Source organism: Elgaria multicarinata, chromosome 8, assembly GCF_023053635.1.
Source record: "Elgaria multicarinata webbii isolate HBS135686 ecotype San Diego chromosome 8, rElgMul1.1.pri, whole genome shotgun sequence".
NCBI lineage: Eukaryota > Metazoa > Chordata > Lepidosauria > Squamata > Anguidae > Elgaria > Elgaria multicarinata.
Window position 1 is genome coordinate 47,262,016 of NC_086178.1, and position 19,113 is coordinate 47,281,128.

General features: G+C 43.1%; 1 protein-coding gene across 1 annotated transcript in view; it reads left to right on the plus strand.

Moving 5' to 3' along the window:
• The window catches only part of GPC1 (glypican 1), a 233,134-nt gene extending 215,470 nt beyond the window's left edge, over nucleotides 1–17,664 (plus strand). The window contains exons 4-9 of the mRNA XM_063132257.1: nucleotides 1,682–1,847; nucleotides 5,778–5,908; nucleotides 8,214–8,333; nucleotides 10,190–10,323; nucleotides 11,439–11,614; nucleotides 13,774–17,664. Coding sequence (XP_062988327.1) covers nucleotides 1,682–1,847; nucleotides 5,778–5,908; nucleotides 8,214–8,333; nucleotides 10,190–10,323; nucleotides 11,439–11,614; nucleotides 13,774–13,994 — 948 coding nt within the window. The 3' untranslated portion in view covers nucleotides 13,995–17,664. The remainder of the gene's footprint in view (nucleotides 1–1,681; nucleotides 1,848–5,777; nucleotides 5,909–8,213; nucleotides 8,334–10,189; nucleotides 10,324–11,438; nucleotides 11,615–13,773) is intronic.
• The last annotated feature ends 1,449 nt before the right edge of the window (nucleotides 17,665–19,113 follow it).

Consider the following 19,113-nt stretch of genomic DNA (forward strand, 5'->3'; position numbering starts at 1 on the left):
ACACATACAACAGACTAAGGTGTAAAAGTCCTGTGGTGGTTGGATAGCCTGTACCACTTCAGATTATAGGTGGAGTCTCACTTTTTTAAATTCATGTTTAATAGCAAATTACTTTGCAAATAGAAAGTAGATGGTTACTTGTTCCTTTTTTCTTTTCTTTTTGGAATGCTCCAGACTGTTGGATTTTTAAAAAATACTTGTTAAAATACTCTTCTAGATCATCTCTTTGCCAGCTATTTGGTTTCCAAGCCTTTTTAAAGGAATACCAGATGATAATTCATCTCGCTGTCAGTCAGTATATCTTAAGAAACCAAGATTGTGAGGCCAAAGGTAATTTTTATATCAAATTATCAGAATGCCCACCATTATGATGCCGTGTGTGTGTGTGTGCTGTGTTGCCCTCTCCTATAGGCCCTGTTAGTGAGGGCTGGTCTTGCTGTCATTGTACCCAGATCTGTCCCAAAATGCACCACTTAATTTTTCCACAGGAGAGTGAATATGAGTTAAAGTAATACGAGTTAAAGTAAAGATGTGCATTTCGGAACACCATTGGGATGGGCTAAACCCTCACCCTATTCTTGCTGACTCCCAACTTTTGAAAATGAAGCCGTTGTGAATCCAATCTGCTTCTCCCTGCATAGCCCCTGCCTGGGTCCTCTTCCTTGGTCACATTGGAGTGACAGAATGTTGGGAGAGAGACAAACAGAAATGTCAGGAAATGTCTTGGATGGATCGATAGGTTGGTTGTGTACGTCCATAGTTGTCGCCTGGCAGTTTACTCATAGAGCTCTGGGTAAGCAGGAAATGTCCCTCTACATTCATTTGTGTCAAGGAATTCTTCGTGTGCTTCAAAGAGTCATGACACTGAGGCATGGTTAAGGAACCTTAATTATGGTTTCATGACAAACCATGTTTTCCGTGGGCTAACAAACCAGATTCAGAAACCAAATGAGTTTGTAAACCATGGTCTGTGCTTCCAAAGGTTTGGCTTGATGGGTAAATTTGCTTTACTTCCTAAGTCTGGTGCACCATGGAAATGGGAGTGAATTTATGAACGTGTGAACATACGTGCTAAGAGACCAAAAGGCAAATGCAGGAAGCTCAAAGGATGGTTTTGGTTTTAAACTATAATTAGTGCAAACTTTGGTTCGATCTGATTATGTCACTATTTGACTTTTGATAGCATTTGATATTTGGGTCCATAATTTCATATTTTGTTTTGATATTTGACAATGTTTGATAGGTGACACGCAATGATATTTAGTATTTTCAGAACTTGATAGAATTCTTAACAGTATTTGGTAGTTGACAATTTTGGGCATTGGGTTTTTCATACCTAGCAAAGCCCAAAGAGTTAAGAGACACATCTAGATGGCCAGGAAATCTGAAGTATTCAGATTTCAACCCATTTTGGATTTTCAAGATCAGTTTTTAGCCAAAATCCATATATCAGAATTTGAAGTCTTTGTTAAGTCAGAGGCTGCACCGATGGGTTTCAGATAATAAATCCATTATTTGTCTTTCCACTTAATGAGCACAATATTAAAATTGTACAGATTGCCTGCCACCTCTTTGTCCCTTTTCAGGGCTCTGCTGTCTTTTATTCTATGCTTATATTGTGCAGCATCTCTCCCCGCCCCCCTTTAGAGACACTTAAGAAATAATAGCTCTCTATTTTAAGGTTCCACTGAGCCAGTATTGCAGTCGGGCAATTATGAAGCTGATGTACTGTGCACACTGCCGGGGCATGTCAAACGTGAAGCCATGTAACAACTACTGCCGCAACGTCTTGAAGGGCTGTCTGGCCAACCAAGCAGACCTGGACCCTGAGTGGAAGAACCTGATAGGTAAGAGCTCCCAGGGAATTTTATTTATTTATTATTATTATTATTTTAAAAGGTAAACATTTATTGAATAGTCAATCACAAAGGAGATAGGGAAAGTGTGGGGAGGGGTGGCGGGGACAAGCATTCCATCCCTCCCTCTGTGGCCTCCTCCGTCCCCGTCCCCTTCCTTGCACGTACAAGAAAGATGCAGCCATTTGAAGCAGGTGCCACGCCTTGTGGCCTCCCAACCGCTGCCAAGCAACTTACTTTCCACTGCGTGCCTATCCAGTGTGTGGCTCCAGGACCTGGAGCGGCACACTGGACAGGCGCGCAGTGGGAAAGTAAGTTGCCTGGAAGCAGGCAGGCAGGGTTGGGAGGTGAGACAAGGCATGGCGCTCCGCGGCAGACAGAGCAAGAGAGATGGAGCGGCTCTGCAGTTGGTGGAGGGCTGATAAATAGGAGGTGAAGCGTTCTAATACCAACTGGGTGCATCATAATCAGGGCCCTCCCTTCCAGAGGCACACTTGGCTCTGGCGGTGCAACTGCTGCTGCTGTTCTAAACTTGTAAACAGCAGCAGCAGCAAAATGGGTAAGCAACAGCACAAGCCTGTGTGACCGTAAGTAAGGAATCTGGGTGAGGCACCAGGACTTAGTCAAACACAGAAGCCCTTCTTTTTACAAAACTTAAGAATTTATTAGTAACAACTTAACCATTAACACATTGTGAGTCCCTGAGTTATCTCAACTCCTAAATAACTGTCTAGCCTTTCATGCAGGGCCCTGCGCGTTGCCCGGGTAAACTTCTTATGCCGCTCCGGAAATGCTGTTCACTGTGGCAGGCTGCCCAATCCCCTGCTCCTTACAGCCATTCTGTCCAACACTGCCTTCTCTTTCTTGTCTTCCCAAAATCCCTTGAAAACCTTCCTCCTTCCCTCTTTCCTCCTCCTTCCTTCTTTTCCCTTTTCTCCCTCCACCAACCGCTTCCAACTGCCACACCCTTCTATTCCCCTCCTTCCGTTACCATGACAAACCATGTCACACCTGCGAGGCCCCGAAAGGAGATACCTGCCTTGCGACGACACCACCTCTCCTGCATGCCATACAGGCCGATGCCCCTCGGCCAGAGATCATGGCCCCATTGTTTCCCTCAGTCCACCACACAAGGGAGAACAGCGACACTCCAAAGAACCGGGGCTTCAAAGTTTGCTCATGGGCTGATTCATGCCTTACGTTTCACAGAGAAAGGGCAGCTTCACACGTGTTTGCTAGTGCCTCGCTGGAGGATGAGTTGGCTGCATGCACCTTTCTTGATGTGGGAGGGGGCAGAGGGGCTGGGGGCTGTTTCTGGAGGCCCTAGAAACGGGCCTCCCACTATGCACCGTTGCATCCCAGGATCGCCAAGGAAAGAGAGACACAGGGAGGGAGAGGACAACATAAACCGTAGGGCTTACTTCCAAGTAAACCTGTTCCAGATCCAAGCAGGAGCGCACTTGTCTGGTCTAATTCTGGGGACTGGCTTCCGTGTAAAGGCGTTGAAAAGACTGAGATCCTAAGCTCAATGCCCCTATTTTTAAAAAATAAAAATCTGCGGCAGGCTTTGCCAACTTGCCACCTGTCCTCCAAGTGTGTTGGACTACAATTCCCAGCAGCTCCCAGCCCTTTTTGAAATTGCAGTCCAACCTGCTTCCAACCCTGCTGGCCTGCTGACTTCCCTTAGCAGGCCGGGGACATGTGCGCCGCATCGCCAATGCGCGTTGCCTCTTTAAGACCTGGACTCAAGGTCTTAAAGAGACAGCACACTGGTCATGCAGGGTGTGCCTGCTTAATTTCTGGAAAGCGTGCTGTCTCGTCACCGATGGGAGCAGTGGGGGAGGGGTTGGAAAGTGGAGGGGGGGCCCCCAGAGATATTAGTGTGTGCCTGGGCACACTGGGCACATCCTGTCCGCACGCTTATGGCTCCAAACAACTGAATAAAATAATTTCACTTTGGCTATGCTTTTGCACGTAGCTCATGTTCCTCCTCTTAATCAAGAGACACACAGAGAGAGAAAGAGAGAGAGAGAGTTTGGAGACCAAACAGAGCAAATGATAAATGCATTCAATATCCCTTTGCAGTAACTTCTAAATATTATCAATATGTGTAGATGTCTTTAAAGCACCACTTAGACTAAGTGCATGTGTGCATCATAGCTTCCCATGCTCTTGGACTGGGTGCTTTTAAGCACAAAGGGTTTGGAAAGTGGCCTTGGAGGAAGCTCTTTCATCTGGAAGATCCCTGACTCAACACTGGGCGGTGGGTTATGCAAACTATGTCAGTCTTGGAGATCCGGTTTCTGTCTGTACACTTTGAGGAAGAGGAACATGAGCATTAGCTAAAGACCCTGGAACATGTGGCATTGAGGTGGTAGTGGAAGAAGTTTGGATGCACACTGGCTGGAAATGAGACCATTTGACCAAAGCCCTCCCTTGTTTTGGTTAATTAATTGACACTGGGCGAGAAAAAAGAGGCTAGGTTCTGGTGCTAGTGTCAAAAGTAAAAATGGTTTTAAAGTGGTTTTTGTTAAAAAGTTTTTCTTGACAAATTATCAAGGATGCGCTCAACATTTCAGATTACTAAGAATCCTTCTTCAGGAGCGAAAATAGATTGAAATAATATACTGTTATTAAAAGTGTACCTTAAATTTTACAACATAGCATATATCAAACGTAGTATATATCATCAGCCTATCTAGGGAGAACCCTGGCTAAAATGAGCAAGCAGTGCCTCCTTTTTCTTCAGAGAACTCTCCATATCTGCACTTATGCAAAAAGTTCAGGAAGGAGGAACATTTATCAGCAGAGTAATCAAGACGTTTGCTGGGATTAGCAAGGAAGGGAAGATGAGTCTAGCTTTACAATACCTTGTGAGTCCAGTGGCAATAGGTGTGGTCCTAAAGCAGGGCAAGTGGGGCTGCAAAAAAGGCCAGGGCGGGCCTGCACCCTGTGGGCCATGTGTTGCCCACCTCTGTCTTAAAGCTTCATGAAGTTTCTATCCTCCTGGCTATGGCTTTTTAAAAGCAAGCTGTTGTTCTTCATTTTTGTGGAGAAATGTTTTTAAAATGTCCTGAACAGGCGACCAACACACACACATACACACACACACACACACACACACACACACACACGGAAGATCAATAAAAAGACACCAATGTGTTTGTTCCATTGTTATGATTTCTTTTTAACACAATTGCATGAAGATGTGGAATCTGACTTGCCGATCCTTGGTCCTCTGGGGCTGACATCTCTCTGTTTAAATCTGTTGAAGAGACCCACTGTTTGAAAATGTTTGTGTGAGAATATATGTGCAGCACCATGTACATTGATGGTGCTATATAAATAAATAAATAATAATAATAATAATGTGCTACATATTTAGGCTAGGCATTGTCTGAGTCAGCTTAGGACCTGGGTGTCATGGGTTCAATTCTTGCCTCAACCATGGGAAAAGGATTATGAAAAGCATTTCCCCAGTGATGCTGTAATCATAAGAATATGGGAGTGAAATGGATGCTCCTCAAAGACCAGAGTTTGGCCTCCAGATGTTGTTGGACTACAACTCCCATCACCCCTGATCATTGGCTATGCTGGCTTGGACTTATGGGAGCTGGAGTCCAACAACATCTGGAGGGCCACAGATTAGAGACTAAAGTCCACATGAGCCATAATTGTCCTGGGAGTTTTCAAAAATATAATAAATTAATTCATACTGTATGTTGTTCTAGCCTCTTTGGCTGAAGGAGTGGGTTAGGTTGTATTTAGTTGCATTTTGTCCTCTATTATAAATGAACATACAAAATAGCCAATTGATATAACCCGGTAGTGGTTTATAATGACAATTCAAATAGATCTTTGAAACATTATTTGCAGTTGCATGCTATATCCTTAAACAGTGTCTGTCATTTACTCCAATAGATTCACTGCTCTTGGTGGCTGACCGCTTTGATGCACCATCCAACGTAGACATAGTAATTGGTACAATTCATACTAGGATTGCAGAAGCCATGTCTAACATGCAGGACAACAAAGATTCTATAACAAACAAGGTAATAATCCAATTGTGAAGCTGAGAATGTAGATCACCTAATATCTAACTATATTTTATTATATGTATTTCTTTCTTCCATGGAACCTGAGATAGGGTGCATAGAGTTCCCAGTATGTCTGTCATCCAGACATTGACCAGACACAGAACTGCTTAGCTTCAACAGGGGCCTAATCTACACCAAGCAGGATATTTCACTATGAAGGCGGTATATAAAAGGCAGGAGCCACACCAAGCAGGATATAGCACTATGAAAGCGGTATATGGTATGCGTCAATGGGCCCCAACAGTTGTCAGTGCAGTTCAGTACCAGTATAAAGCAGTAGTGTGGCTCCTACCTTTTATATACCGCTTTCATAGTGCAATATCCTGCTTAGTGTTGTTAGGCCAAGGTTGCTGTATCATGTGCCTTCAATCCATGCCCAGGGAGCTTTTGGCCTATGCCATTTTTTTCCTATCTGCCATCCAAGGCAAAGAAACAATGAGAAAAATCCAACAATTAAACCCTGGTTGTGTGTCTTTCTTCAGTACTGGACAGGTAGAGATGGTTTAGATATGTTATCTGAAAAACGTCTTCTAAGCCAGACCCACCTTTTTTTGAGATATATTTGCCAGATCCTGTCTCTGTTCCGCCAACTTCTCCTGAGAATTCCAGCTTTCTCACCCTCTTCCCTCTTGATTTCAAAAGATTTTCACAGCTGCAATTCTGAGCAGAATGTGATACATTAGCCCTGCATGGAGGGAATTCACTCTACCATCATTCCTAAAACTGTGCAGCTCCCCATCTGACTGAGGCTGATGTTAACAACAGAATAATTTGTGTTCCTGAAGCCCAGCTGCTTTCCCCATGACTCGTAAGAACAGTAACTAACAGATGCTGATGGAGAATGAATCGGGAACTGACTGGCAAGTAGATAAGTCATTGACAGGCCAGCAGGGAGAGGGAGAGAGAAAACACAGCAGTGCCACACCAAATACAGTGTTAATGCAAGGTAGAAATTGAGCCATCAATTCAGAGGGAGAGAGCGCAAGGGGATGAATGAATCTATACCTCCCAGAAGATATCTTTCTTTGTTCTTGCATGTTTTTATGCCCCTGGAAGAATTGCTTTGTAATAAGCACGGTAATAAACCATACATGGGTTAGTTGTAGTGATGAAGCTGGATCCATTTGTCTCTTCATAAAACAAATGTCAGAATATTTTATGTGCAATTATTAAAAAGCTAGCAAAGCAGACCCGCGTTGTTGTGGTGTAAATAGCTGATATGGACCAAGGAGGCTCATAGGTGATGTCTGCGCCATCTATGAGTATAGAATAATTATCTGAAACTTTGTTCTAGGGGAAACTAGCTAAATCAGATTCCCTCCACTTTTTTAGGTCAGTAGGCACATGTAGAATTTTGAGAGTGTCATGGGTGTGCTCAAAAAATGGCTGTTATGGGGATGGCTTGCTAGTCACAAAATGGCTGCCATGGTGGGCGTGGCTGGTCACTGAAACCTGATTACCCAGAAGCCAACTGGTGAGGCTAAACAAAAAATAACTTGCCCAAGAACATAGGTACAAACAGAGATGCAGTCTGAGCTCCAAAACACAAACACACTTATTTGTACTCAAAGATGGCACTGGAGGACAACAATATGCTTTGCAGAAAGATAGCTTCTTAGTTTAAAAAAAGTTTTAATTTAAAGCATCTTGAGAAATAAAATAAACACTGGGCCAGGGAGCCTGGTGGGCATCAATTGGCTCATTGGTGCCTATGGGCACCACATTGGAGACCCCAGAGCTAAATGGTTGTCTGCTCCAATTAATGGCTAAGGGCTGCCATGTGCAAGATTTAACTGAAATTGGGGCTGCATGCAAGCACCCTGAATCATTTGATCATCAGATTGCAAGCACAACCAGCAAGAGAAGTCTGTAGACCAGTGTGTGAGTTTCTGCAGTCATATAGGATTATTACACAGGTGTGAAATCCTGAGCATTTGAGAATCTCAGCTTTGTAAAGAGTTTAAGGAGGTCACAAGACTAGGGCTTGCTTTTCTACAATCTGTGTTCTACCATCCATAAAGGGAAACATACGTAAACCATCTGGTGTAGTTTACTGCCCCTTCAATAGCTCAGCTGGCAGAGCAGAGGACTGTAGAGGTGAAATATCTGGAAATTGGAGTTTCATCATATTAAACATTGTATGTATGTGAGTAAGTAAATGTGATGTTAGGAAGAAATCTGAAAAATACGGGAAATACTGTACAGCTGTGAGGTAACGGGGAAACATTAACTACGGAGTTTTGATTTTGTTTTTCCCCAGATCCTTCAGGGTTGTGGAAATCCCAAATTCAACCCCAAAGCTTCCAATGTCGAAGATAGGAAGAGGCGAGGAAAATATGTCAGTGAAGATAAACCTTCGGGGCTCAGTTCGGAGAAACTTGTAAGTATGGAATTTAGGTCTCCAAATGTTTTTAGAAAAGCTTCCGTGCTTTAACAATTTGTACAGCCCAGAAGAATAATTTGTGCAGCCTATTGCTTAGAATGCTCACCAGGGGTGCTGAGGACATCCATGGCTTGCTTTAAGAACCAACGGCAGCATTAATTTTGATCCCACCTTTTCCCCAAGGAACATGGGCCAAGATTCTCCCCTTCATTTTTCTTCTTCTTCACATCGACCTTGTGAGGTAGGTTAGGCTGAAATGTAGCAACAGGCCCAAGGTCACCCAGTGAGCTTCATAGGGGGGCGGTGGTGCTGTAAGCCAGGTTTCCCCAGATGTAGTCTGACACACTAACCACCACACTGCATTGTCAATGAGATTCCACTTCCTGGTTTTATTGATTGATTGATTACATTTTTATACCGCCCAATAGCCGAAGCTCTCTGGGCGATTCACAAAAACTCTGGGTGGTTTTATTATTCTTGAGCACCGACTGATAAGCTGTTGGCTTTTCATAAGATGTTCAGACCACAACAGCTTCGGCACCAGTTGGAACGTGAGCCACCGCTGCTTTGCACCTTCCAATCTAGCATTCACAGGTACTTTCAGTATAATTATGTCTTTCTCAAATGAAAAATATCCCTACAGCCTGCAATGATATTGTGCCTTAATCATGAGCACATTACTTGGAAGCATCCTATTTGTTTCCAATTAGTCTTTTAAAAGATGGCCTTTATCTTCCTCTTGTTTTTTTGAACATCTCTCAATACCGTCATTGAGGTTCCATCTCCAGTGCTGCAGTGCCACAATGCATATTTGGTCAGGAGTTACTCATCTTTTCTACTGGTGTAGGCCAAAATAATTTTCACTATCAGCCACCTTCTTCAGGAGAGATAACAAAGAGTCTTATGGCACCTTAAAGACTATCAAATTTATTATGGCATATATAAGGTTTCCTGGACTAGAGTCCACTTCATACGGTCCTTGAATTCTAGTCTGCAAAAGTTTATGACATAATAGGTTTGTAAGTTGTCAAGTAACTACAAGAGTCTTTGTTGTTTTTAGCTGCCACAGACTAAGATGGCTGCCCCTCTGACAATTGTTACTTCTTGAGGAGGTTGATCTTCACCTTACTAATACATCCCCAGTTACCTGCCCACTTTCCTCTCTTCCTTCTTGGCCGTGTTCATCCCCAAGCTCTTCTGCCATGTTAGTGCTTCTGCTCCCAACGTGGGCATCCTGAATGTTCGATGTGTCTTTGTCCTTCTTCCTTAATTTTTCTTGGGAGAACTTGCAGAAATATTGCTTTGATAGTTTTCTAGTCTTTAAAATAACAGGTCTGGTGGAGCAGTCTGTCTTTAGTTATCTTTAGAGGCCACCAGTGAGGGAGGAAGCAGCAGCCAGGCACCTCTCCACCGTGCCTGGGTCCAGCTCCAGCTGAGAGCACCCCTCCCTCTTGCTGTCAACTGTAACTGCTGAACTTTGCAACTGAGATTGTAGTGCTTGAATTTGCTTTCCTTTTCCCCCTCCTCCTCCTCCCTCCCAATCCCCTTTCCTTTTGTGTCATGTCTTTTAGATTGTAAGCCTGTGGGCAGGGACTGTCAAGAAATACTTTTGTAAGCCGCCTTTTTTGGCTGAATGGCGGCATAAAAATCCTTAAATAAATAAAATAAAAAATAGTTGTTGTTGCGTATTCAAAAAGATGAGTATTAAGGGATGACGACAACCAACTTAGCCGAGCGTTTGCACCTATAAGCTCTAGATCAATTTACCTAGATTAACTGTGGCATTTAGACTGCAAAGGCTTTAGCATGAAAACAAATGCTTCCTTGAGCCTTGATTCTCCTTCATTTGGCAGGTTTCAGACGCCAAAGGGAAGCTGAGGGAAATCAGGGACTTCTGGCTTGCACTTCCAACCACACTTTGCAATGAAAAGGTCTCGTCTGGTTCCGTGAATGAGGACAGGTGCTGGAATGGAATGACCAAAGGCAGGTAAGGTTGGCTAAAATGTGAGATGGTCAAAATTTGAAGAAAAGTAACCTGCTTACCAGGGTGAAATCCTCTCATGTACTAGTTTCATGAAGCTTTAGGGCCCATAAAAGTGAAATTCAGCTGTCACCATATATAAGAAGGAATGGCACTGTCAGGTGAGGGGGAGAAAGCAGCGTAGTAAGCCGAGGAAGTAGATCCTATCTTCTTCCTTGTTTAGACCAACATACACTCACACACGCATATTCACGCACACTCATACACTTTCACAGGCAAAAAAGATAGCAGCTGTCGCTTTGTCCCTTACAGCTACTTCAGACATAATGCTTAACCATAGTTTAGGGAGCTGGCCAGGAAATACCTTTCGCCACCACACCACCCTATTCCACTGTACCATAGCTTGGCATTACATCTGATCCTCACCTACTCTAATTAAGAGCATTCCTAAATGCCAATTCAGCACCAGTTTGGAGTTTAGGGGGCTCTTAACCAAGGTTAGAATGTGTATAGCCAGGGTTGGTGACCGATGTGAAACCAAACCTCAGTGGAAGGGAGTGAAATTTGTGCACGAGAAGAGCCAAGAAGCCCAATCCCTAAACTACAGTGCCAGAATTCTAGCCTCAGTGTTATGATTGCACCAACCCCTAGAATCTTATCCTGCAGGAGCAAACAATAGTGTAATGTTTTGACCAGAACAGTGTTGAAAACAGTAGTAATGTTGGTGAGTTGCAAAGGTTCCTATATGGTTTCAAGGGAGTTGTCTAGTTCGGAAGTATTGCTAAACCATAGTTTAATATTATGTGCATCAGCAACAGAAAGCCTTTGTGCCTCCACCTCCTTTGGTGCAGTCACAGAAAGATCAGAAGGATCCGTTTCCTCTTTTAAACAACGGTTTGATGCTGGATTGCTTCAACAAACTGTAGTTCAAACTAACTAGAGTCCCCACCCCATCCACCCCCTAGTTCTGTCATAAGAAGGAACTCTGGCTCGTTAAAAGCAGAAGTGGGTGCTTTGGAGAGGAGAGGGCATGCAAATAGGGTCAGTCTGTGGAATCACTTGCAGTGATTTCAAATATTCCAAAAGCAGCTTCCTGCAGTGAACACCCATGCTCTTTGCAGATATCTTCCGGACATGATGGGAGACGGTCTAGCAAATCAAATCAATAACCCAGAAGTTGAGGTAGACATCACCAAACCGGACGTGACCGTTCGCCAGCAAATCTTGCAGTTAAAGATTATGACAAGTAGATTGCGCAATGCGTACAATGGGAATGACGTGAATTTCCAGGATACAAGTAAGTACAAGGCTGGGAAGATGGGTCAGTGTGGCGCTGTGAAGGTGGCACAGTTTATACGATTAACAGCTGAAAGAGGTCTGTAGAACTTGTTCAGCAAGCAGCAGAACATCAGAGAGGTTCAGCTCATAATTCTGTTGGTCTGTATTTATTATAGGGCAAATGAACTGAGACAAGGTGGCTGCTACAAGGGTTACCTCTCCTGCTGACACACAGTTACTGGCTGCTTACTCTCACCATGGCCAGAGTGGGGGGGGGGGTGCCATGGTTTGTCATAACCCGTGGGCTGTTGCTTCCCCCTCCAGCAAGCCTTGCCACCTGAGTTCAGATGACATGGCAAACCATGGTACACCCCGCTGGGGGCTGAATGTTCAAAATGGTTGCCGGCACTTACCACAACCCACTGTGGCTGAAATAAGCCATGGTGGGCTGCAGTGATCATGCGAACTGGCCCACTGTGTCTATCCAGGTTTCCATTCCCAGGTAACTTCCTAACATCTTCCCCATTGCATCATAGAGGGTAGCACCACATTGAGCTCCTGCTTTCCTCTGGATGTACACCTGTGACAGCGATTGCAGGCTTGGGAGGCTTCTGTTCCTTACCAGGCTAGTTCAAAAGTGGTATAGTCATTCCCTACTGATGCAAGACTTTGAGTAGCTTGAAGGTTTCAAATGATGTAGAGATCTATTATTTATTTAAAGTATTTTCATACCTCTTTTCAGCTGAAAAGGACCCCAGAGTGGCTTATATACAATCAATAATGCCATACAGTCCCTGCCTGCATGATAACAGTCTTAAAGATAAGACACAAAAAAGAAAAGGGATGGGGAGGGTAGAAGAAAAAAGCAAACTCAGACGCCAGTTCTTAAAGTTAAAATTTGGCCTTAGTGGGAATTCCTAGTGGGAATGGAAATCGTTCAGGTAGAAGAGGAAACCAGCAGAGCTGATGGAATGGCTCTGCTTCCCATCTCCCTCTGCTGCAGCCTAATGAATTGTGACTGTGAGCACAGAACTCGAGGATGGTACTTATTACAGATTAAACGAAAATGAGCTGTCCGCTTCCTTTCTGAAATCAGACTCTTGTAGCTCCATCATCTTAAGACTGCAGACTCAAATCCTCCTGTAACCACAGTTACAAGAAGAACTTGTCCAGAATTGTGGGTTGAAAGGATCCATGCAGAATTTCCATGCCCACCTGTATTTTAGCATTGCTGAACCCACTTTCAGCAGCTTTGGGGTTATTATTTATTTATATGCTGCCTTTTTCCCAGTACTGGGACTCAAGGTGGTTCACAAGTTTAAAACATGTACAATCAAAACATATAAATATAAATTTGCAAAAGTTAAAATAGAATTAACCCTGCAGTAAAATTAAAAACATGTTAAATAAAATTAAAGCAGTAACAGATTAAAAGCGGGGGAATCTAATACATTAACACAGGTCCAGAGTAGTTCCAAAAGCCTGCCGAAACAAAAAAAAAATGCCTGCCTCCAAACTTATAGCACAGAGGGAGCTAGGCTAGTCTCCCTGGGAATGGAGTTCCAGAGCCTTGGAGCAGCTACCGAGAAGGCCCTCTCCCGCGTACCCACCAGGCATGCCTGAGATGTTGGTAGGCCTGAGAGAAAGGCCTCCCCAGAAGATCTCAGAGCATGGGCAGGCTCATATGGGAGAATGCAGTCTTTCAGATAACCTGGACCCGAGCTGTATAGGGCTTTATAGGTGATAACCAGCACTTTGAATTGTGCCCGGAAACAGCCAGCAAAGCTGTTTTAACAGAGGAGTTGTCTGCTCCCTGTAACCAGCCCCAGTCAACAATCTGGATGCAGCTTTTTGAACCAGCTGAAGTTTTCGAACAGTCTTCAAAGGCAGCCCCACGTAGAGCGTGTTAAAGTAATCCAAACGGGATGTAACTAAGGCATGTGTCACCGTGGCCATGCCTGACATTCTGAAATGTTGGTTCTTAAATGTGAGCAACATTGTGATGAAGGCATGTGGTCAGGTGGTAATCATGCTGCACTGTGTACCAAATTCTTCATTCATCCTCTCAGCTGCAAGTCAGCCTTCACCAGCTTTACAACAAGGGCTATTGCTCGTGGCACGGGCTGCCTTGCAAGCTTCTCAAAATGGCCGCGCTGACTTGAACCTTGTCTCATGCAGGTGACGACATTAGCGGCTCTGGAAGCGGTGACGGCTGCCTTGACGAAGTCTGCGTCAAAAGACTGGCCAAGGTTCCAAGCACCAGGCCACCGGAGATACATCCTATGCCTAAGCAGTCAGGACAAGGCATCGGTGGAAATAGCAGCAGCGTACTTTTGCCTTCTTCCTTTCTCTTGTTACTTTCTCTGGCTGCTGTTGCAACGCAGTACCTCCGGCGGTAACTTGTTGGTGCAGCCGTGAAAGAGACTGTGGTGGTTGTGGTCTTAACTTTGCCAAAAATGTGGACATATTTCATTCATCTTGGCAAAATGAGGGAGTTAAAAGTTCTTGATTGTGATAACCTGGCAGTGCTAGAACTGGTGGTTTTTTTATTTTGGTTTTTTTTGGTCTTTTTTGAATGCTGGGCCCTTCTTTCTGTACCTCATTTTTTAAAAAGTTGTTAATTTGCCACAAAGAGGCACCTGGGGGCTACAACAGATCTTGGCAGATAGGTTTAATGGGGAAAAGAACAAATGACCCTCAAGGCGACTCCATTTTTATTGACTGTAATAAAATATGCAAGTATCTCGTATTCTTATTTAACTGTAGCCAGGAGTCCGCTACATCACTTTAGAACAATATACCTTTTTAATTTAAAGATTTTCAGAGTGCTGTAATAGGGGTCAGTTCTTAATTCTCCATTAAGCAAGTGGCAAATGGTCCTTCCTTTGCTTTGATGTAGGAGTGCCCGTTCTGAACAATCCTTGGATTTATAATCCTGGAATTTGAAACAAAAATTCTTTAATTTGAAAATATTTTTGTCTGCTAGCGTTAGACATTGAAGCCAGCTGATATTTCTCCTACATCCAAGTGAAATGGAGTGAGATTTCGGTTTGGCATGATCCTTTGAAAGTAGCAGTCAATTGATAAAAATGCAATACAGAGTCATAATATGCAACATTGCGATAGAAATATGCATGGGGGAGACAGACGTCTGTCTGGAGAGCTCTGTTTCAGTTTGAGGCTGAAAATCTTCCTATTATTAACTATGACAATGGTCAACTTTTACCAAAGGGATAATGCAAAGAAACTGTTTTGTGAGGTTTTGTGTATTGTTACTTGTCCTGTTAGCAAAGCCTGAAAGGGACGAATTGACCAGCCCAGGGAGCAGTTAGACACAATCATATTACCCCTGGAAATTTGCTTGGTCAAATCATTAGATTTTCAAGGAACTGCTGGTCCTTCAGCCTGCTCCCAGTTCTACCAATTATGGAAAGCTAGAAAGAGCAAGCAGATCAAAGCCATGGTTTGAGTTATCAAATCAACCAAACACTATCCCATTTCATCTCATGTTGGCATAGTTAATGCCCATGCGGTCTAGCCATTATAGAGGCTAAAAGTGATGAGGCTGCTCATCCCTTTTGCTAATTTTCTGATTGTTGCTGTGTATTTGCCAGGGATCATGTCTGATATCAAGGTGATTGGGATGCGGGGGAAGAAAGGATGGCCAACCACAGGTCTACACAAACACATACACATGTATTTCTCTGTTGGGGCATCTGTGCTTACACAGTTCTTTGCTTGCTTCAGGTCATTAAGGTGTAATTGACCTACAGTCATCTTTTCCTCTCTTTTCCAAAAATATCTAGCATATCAAGGCTAGATTTGATTGCTGTTGCTATTGATTTGATTGATAGGAAGCCCTTGACATGAACTTTGCTGTTAATTTACTTTGTTTCATATCATGACTTTCTTTTTCGGGGGCAGGGGCTGTAAAAGCATATTTTTTACATTTAAAAATATATCGGCTTTGCGTAAATGTTGAAACATTTCTATTCTGTCAAAGAAAATTTGTTGTGTTCCCTAAACAGCAGCGTTCAGAAAGGCAGAAGCTGTTATCAATTGTGAAACAAACTCGGTTACAAACTAGGGAACCATTTCTAGCACCGTGGCATCAGAAATGGTGAAACGGTGAATGCAAACAAATTAATTCAGTTGAATTATCATTCCCATTCTTGCCCCTATTTGTTTCTATACAAAACTGGGAGAAATTAGTTTCCTAATCACCCCAATCAGTATTAGAGGCTGCCAATAGCCTGAGTCCTGAAAACACAATATCGAAGTCTGGTGCCAGCATGAATTCTTTGTTTTGAAACACACCCGCTTTTGCACACATTATTTTAAATCCCTTGTGAGTTGAACAATACCCCCATCCGTTTTCATTATTGAGTTAATCAATCTGATACATTTATTTTTGTTTTCAGCTATACCGTTCTTAAAATAAATCTGAATACAAATGAGGCATGAAAATCAAATATCCTGCCTCCTTTGAATGTAAGTTCAAATGCCAGAAAAAGTGGAGTACCTCATTCAAATAGTGTTGTATATGTAGCCTTCTGTTGGTAAAAATACTGATATAAACTACTATACACAATGCAGGAGAAAATAAAATAGTTGCTATTTCCTTCCCAACTGAAAATCTTCTGCCATCGTGTTGGAAAGCTGTAAACTCAGAGTCCAGGGGCCCATTTAAGATTCAAACTATGTGTGATACCCGTAGGGATTCGCGAATCTACAAAACTCAAGTTCACCAAGTTTGCAACGTTCATCTCAACTCAAGTCCATATCAGATTGTGAACTTTTTCCTTTTTTTTTGCTTTTGGCATGAAAATCTATGCGGATTTTTGTGCACATTTTTCCAAATGTAGGTATCACTTGTGTGCATCTTTGAAATGTATGCATTCTTCTCCCATTGATTAATGCATATTTGTGCTCATTTTTCAAAAGTATGCGTTTTCCATGCACATTTTTCAAATGTACGCATGCTGCGAAACTTTCTTTTTTTTTCAGTTCGTAAATCACAATGCAAGCTCAAGACTTCAATCACAGATTGCATCCAAGTCTGTGTTTGGTCCACAAGGTGCGAACTGAGTTGATCCAGATTTTTAAAAAAACTGAAATGAATTTCTCATACAACCAAGATACTGGCTCTGTGTTGGTTTTAAAAAATCTTAGGCCTGCCCAAATTACATCTAAAATGGAAAATGGCAGGAGGGTGAAATTGTTAGAGCCAAAAGGGTATGTAGATGAGGACTGATTACCCTCCCTCCATGCCCCCATTTCCCCCCCCATAGTCTGCCCCCCTCACCCCCACACATGTTTTTCACAGCCAAGTTCAGTTCCAGTATGAGCCCAGCTGAGAAAAAAGTGACATTAGGGAGAGGCTTCGGAGACATATGCCAAAAGCAGGGAGGTTTCGGACCCTGTCCTCACAGCCACCCTTTTCTTTAAAACCTGTACACCAACCCGATCCCAAACAATTGGGCAGACCCAGCTATTGCCCCATGTAGTTTGAGCCTAAGTGTCTTGGTAAGTGCTGTATCTCATGTTCATGGGATCTGAATTTTTTTTTGGTGGGGGTGATTTAGTTTCCTTTTGTTACCAAGATGGCAGTGCTCCCTTTGAATGTTCAGAAGTACTGTGCCATAGGGTATTATGATGGGTTTAGTTATCGGGCAAAGGAACTTAATACCCAGGCCCCTTGCAAAACTGTCAACCAGAAACCAGAGTCGTGGATGTACAGCCTATTCTTTTGTGCCATAATGTCTGTTTCAGCAGAGGGAGGGGGGCAATAGAGGCTTTAAAAGCACTGATATTTATCCTTTACAAATGACAAACAACCTGTTCTTTTCTGGTGGGCTTGTTAGGGAGTTAAGGTACAAATATATCCAGATTACACCTTGGCTTAAAGAACAACGCAGTTGTATCTGCAAAACTAAGATTTATTTCAGTTATTGGCATACTTGGCCATTTATATATTTCTTTTGGTTACCAAGGTACTTGTAACTATCTTGCACTGTTGAACTATGTTCTTTGAATCCTTCTATAAATAAAAAAGGCTGGAGACTTAAATCTACATGGATGCCATTGCAACAAGATGCTGTTTGATTTCTTCTGCTCTTACAGAGTTTCAACAGGAAGTCTATAAGTGCCCAATGAAGATCAAAGTATGGATTAACCTACTCATAACAATAGCATGGAGAAGTGATTTGCTAACTTGACATAGTGCCAAAATATATGCTCCAACCAGAGATATCATGACCACTCAATAGGTATTGGCCAATCCTCAAAGGCAAGATGCTGAGTTCAATTGGCCTTAGTCCCAAAGAAGTATATTTAGAATTGTAGCCCTGGAGGAAATGATGAGTCAGTTACAATGCAATCCTACTCATGTCTATTCAAAAGTAAGTCCCATTGATTTCAACACAACTCACTTCCAGGCAAGTAAGTGTGCATAGGATTGCAGCCTTAGCTATTTATCCTACAGCCATCTGGTCTGTGATGCACCTTTCTTCATATGGGCTTGGATCAAGATTTCAGCTGAACCAATTGCACTGGCGGAAGTGGACTTCCTATCCTCTACTTCCCATGGCAGCCTCTATAGTCACATCAAAATGCTACAGAGCATGAGGAAGCCCTGCTGAATGGATCATGGTGGTGGTGGGAGGGAAGATCCCCAAAAATTCAGGCAAAAGGACTTTTTGCAAGCAGAGCCCTTCCTCTTGAGGAAGGCAGATCATGGATTCAACCCAATGACTGAGTTCACACAACAGGACAACCCACACTTGTGTATGGGTTCTCACTGAACCGTGGGTTGTTGTGTAGTGTGAACCCAGCCACGCTAATAAAACCATGGTTTGTTAATCAAGAACAACCCACAGTTTACAACTGAAAAACAAACCATGGGTTCTCTTCATGGGTTATTCATGGTTAAAGCAACATTGTGCTTCAAACTTGAGTATGGGTTCTTGTGTGAACACAGCAAACTCTGTGGAAAACATATCCATAGCAATGGACAACATGCTTTCTAGCACCATATGATTGAACATTGTCACCGCTGATTTCAACTTGACCAACACCAAAATGTACTCATAGTGGTGCCTACATGCCAGTCCATACAGCATTGCTGAGTAGTGCCACTGGCAGAACAGTATGAGCCAGGCATGTATGGGCCAGCACATGGTTAAGAGACTTTTAAGTACTACTTGCATCACAGGGAGCCCTGACATGATTGTTTTTAGAACACACATATACCAGCTGTTTGAATCAACACTCATTTCCAAGTCAGGCCTTTTAGGACTGGAGTTAATAAAGTGTTCTAATGATCCAGAGGACCATGGATGAACAGTGACCACTGGAAAAAATTCATACACTTGTTTCAATCCACAATGTGGATCCTTTTGGAGCAAGGTGCCCAGATACAGAAACAGTGATCCATGTGTGGAATTGGGTTTTCATATACAAATCTGCTGTAACCAAAGGCAGAACGGGGTGGGGGGTAGGAGAGGACATGGAGACACC